We start from the raw sequence: 2,717 nt of genomic DNA on the forward strand, positions 1-2,717 counted from the left end.
CGGCGCCTTCCCTCCTCCCACTTCTCCCTTCCGCTTCAGCAGGGAGCGCTGATTTTTCACCCCAAGGGCTTTGGGCAGGGGTGCTGCACAGGGAGAGGAGGACAACGTGCAGGGAAAGGCTGGGGAGGGACAATTTTGTGGTATGAAGGGAAGTGTGTCCCTCTGGGGCGAGGTACTTTAACCGAAGAGGCTCACCAGCACCTTGGCTTGAGCATGTGTTATACAAACCACGGCACTCTACAGTTTATGCGAATGACAGCCTTTTTTTTTTTTTTTTTTACTTCTCACTGGCAAAATTGCTCACCTTCTCACCTCATCAATGTCAACAGCTGGATGTGTAAAAGGTAGAGTGCGCAGGCATGCGGTAAACAGAATCAGAGCACGAGCATTTATTTCTCTTGTCTCTTGGCCATGGGAAAACTGCTGTGAAACGTGAAATCTCTGACAACCTTGACTGTTGCAGTCAAGGTCAAATGAGCACTAAATATCCTTCTAAGACTCTTCAGTATGTGAAGCTTGTCTTGGTTTAAGCGGTCCTGAAAGGTGAGAACAGTATCGGAGAACTGTTTCACACTTTGACTGTGTACATGTCCTGTTGTTGCTCACTATTTAATGTTAACAGTGTGAATCTATTAATTGGTTAGCTTCTTGGTGGGCTTGGGGCTTTGGGGTTTTTTTGGTTTGGTTGGTTGGTTGGGTTTTTTTTCTGATACTGTATTATGGTATAGCCATAGCCAATGATACCTTACCTGATTAGGATGTTATTCCAGTCCACCTCTTGTTCCTTGCAAGCAGTAGGAGCAGCTTGGCATGTTAGATATTTGCTCATGTTCACTTTTCCTTTTGGTGAAATGGATAATTATTTAGGGAGAATCTTTCCACCGAAAAAGAAATTTACATCTTGGTTCAAAGACAGAGTCCTTAGGAAAAATTACTATTTAATTTTTTTTTTTATATCACAGCTGCTTGTCTCAGGGCACTGGGTCACTAATTGAGTGCAAGCTTTATAAATGTTGTCTGTTCTTCCCCCACAGGGCATACAAAACCATTGAGGAAGATGACTTGAAGTTTCCCCTTATATATGGAGAAGGCAAGAAGGTGGGCACATTTGCTTTCCTCAGACCAAAGGAAGAAGGAATTCTGTGCTGTTTACCACTCAATTTAGCCTGTGGCAGTCCAGTGTTTTCCACTCAGTATCTCTTTATTTTATCGTTCTGACAGCTTGAAAGAATATCTTGGTTCTGTCATAAATCAGTCTCATGTCTGGGGGGATGGAGGGGAGAGCTCAACATACTAAAAAGCATTTTTATAGCAAACAGTCATTTGCTGTTCAGTTTGCTTTTGTTTTTCTTTCATTGTAAGTAGGCTACAATGAGACCATCTTAAATAATTGACTTAAAATGTTCCTGGTTTCATTGTAAAATATAACTAAGCTGGATGAAGATAGCAAAATACCTCATGTTTGCTGAAGACAAAGCAGGAGGATATTTAATAGTGCTCTGAGATGCAAAACTCTAATTTAGGAAGGGGAGGGATCAGGGCAGAATTTGGGAAGTATAACACCCCTTAACTGTATCTTCTTCAGATAGTGTACGTGAACTCACTGTTGAATTTCTCTGATGTGAATGCTGATAGCTTTTCTTGAAAGGGACAAACGAACCATTACGTTTGGGTGTACTTTGTTTCCAGTTCCGTGATTAAGAACGGTGAGATCATTAGTGCTGATCCCAGCAAGCTTAGCTGGATGCAGCAATAGGATCAATACAAGGACTCAGTGGTGTCAGTTTGCCGATATTGGTATGCTCGCTGTGTTTCTAAATAGTGCTCCCCTGCTGCATTAGGTTATTATCTCAATGCAAAAATACACGGTCTTCAAAATTAGTCCAAGTTTTGAAGGTTCAGACCTGCAGCTTATCTTTGAATTTGGTTAGGTTTGTAATTATTTGCAAAATGTTTCATGCACATCTTTTTAATTTACTTTCTTATTGCCTTATGGAGCCAGGGTTTAGTGAGACAAAATAATTTTGAGTCAGTTGCTTGCTGTTATTGATGCTGTGAGCTCCCTTGTTCAGAAGCTGTTGCGGCTAAACTAGAGTTTGGGGAAAGCGATACACAGTGAGCGAGGTTCCCTGTGAGGCAGTCTGCTTGGTCAATCTTTGCAGAAGCGTTAATGAAGAAGAGCCCAGCACCTTTTGGGAAATAGCTCATGTTGCAGAGCAAGGTGCCTGGGGAAGGAAGTGGTAGATCTGAGGTAACAGCAGACCTGCCGTGGACCGGCCTTCCACAGAGGAGAGCACTGTGGTCAGTGCCACCATCACCTGTGTGTTCAGCAATTTAAGGTGGCCTTTGGCACTTTTCCTTGGTGGAGGGAATATACGGCAATATGTCAATAGGAAGAGACCGCAGCTTTCTTAGGTGAGTAATTAGGTTCCTCATCCTTTTTATAACAGTATAACTTGCTGAAGGAATGCTCTCAGTGAGGCGACTGGGTTAGGTTTCCATAGTCCCCGTCCCTCACAGATGGTCACAGTCCAAGATGGGTGCACACAGGCTGGGATGTGGACAAATACAAAGCTTGCAATAATGAGGGAAATGGAGGTGCCATGAGTGTAAAAAGCTTTGAAGTAGATTAACTGTGTTTAAATCTAGAGTTTCCGGGTGAGAAAAGGGAAATCATCCCTAACTGTAGCAGTTATGGAGTAGGAATGCTGTCTCTT

The 2,717-nt window shown here is 42.8% G+C and overlaps 1 protein-coding gene across 1 annotated transcript in view; it reads left to right on the top strand.

Moving 5' to 3' along the window:
• Positions 1-2,717, top strand: part of LOC104618425 (protein phosphatase 1H) — a gene marked incomplete at its 5' end in the record, with an annotated part of 53,203 nt that overhangs the window by 35,709 nt on the left and 14,777 nt on the right. The window contains one exon of the mRNA XM_010284007.1: positions 1,035-1,098. Within this exon, the coding sequence (XP_010282309.1) occupies positions 1,035-1,098 (64 nt within the window). The remainder of the gene's footprint in view (positions 1-1,034; positions 1,099-2,717) is intronic.

Source organism: Phaethon lepturus, unplaced genomic scaffold (assembly GCF_000687285.1).
Source record: "Phaethon lepturus isolate BGI_N335 unplaced genomic scaffold, ASM68728v1 scaffold8133, whole genome shotgun sequence".
In the NCBI taxonomy this organism is placed as follows: Eukaryota; Metazoa; Chordata; class Aves; order Phaethontiformes; family Phaethontidae; genus Phaethon; species Phaethon lepturus.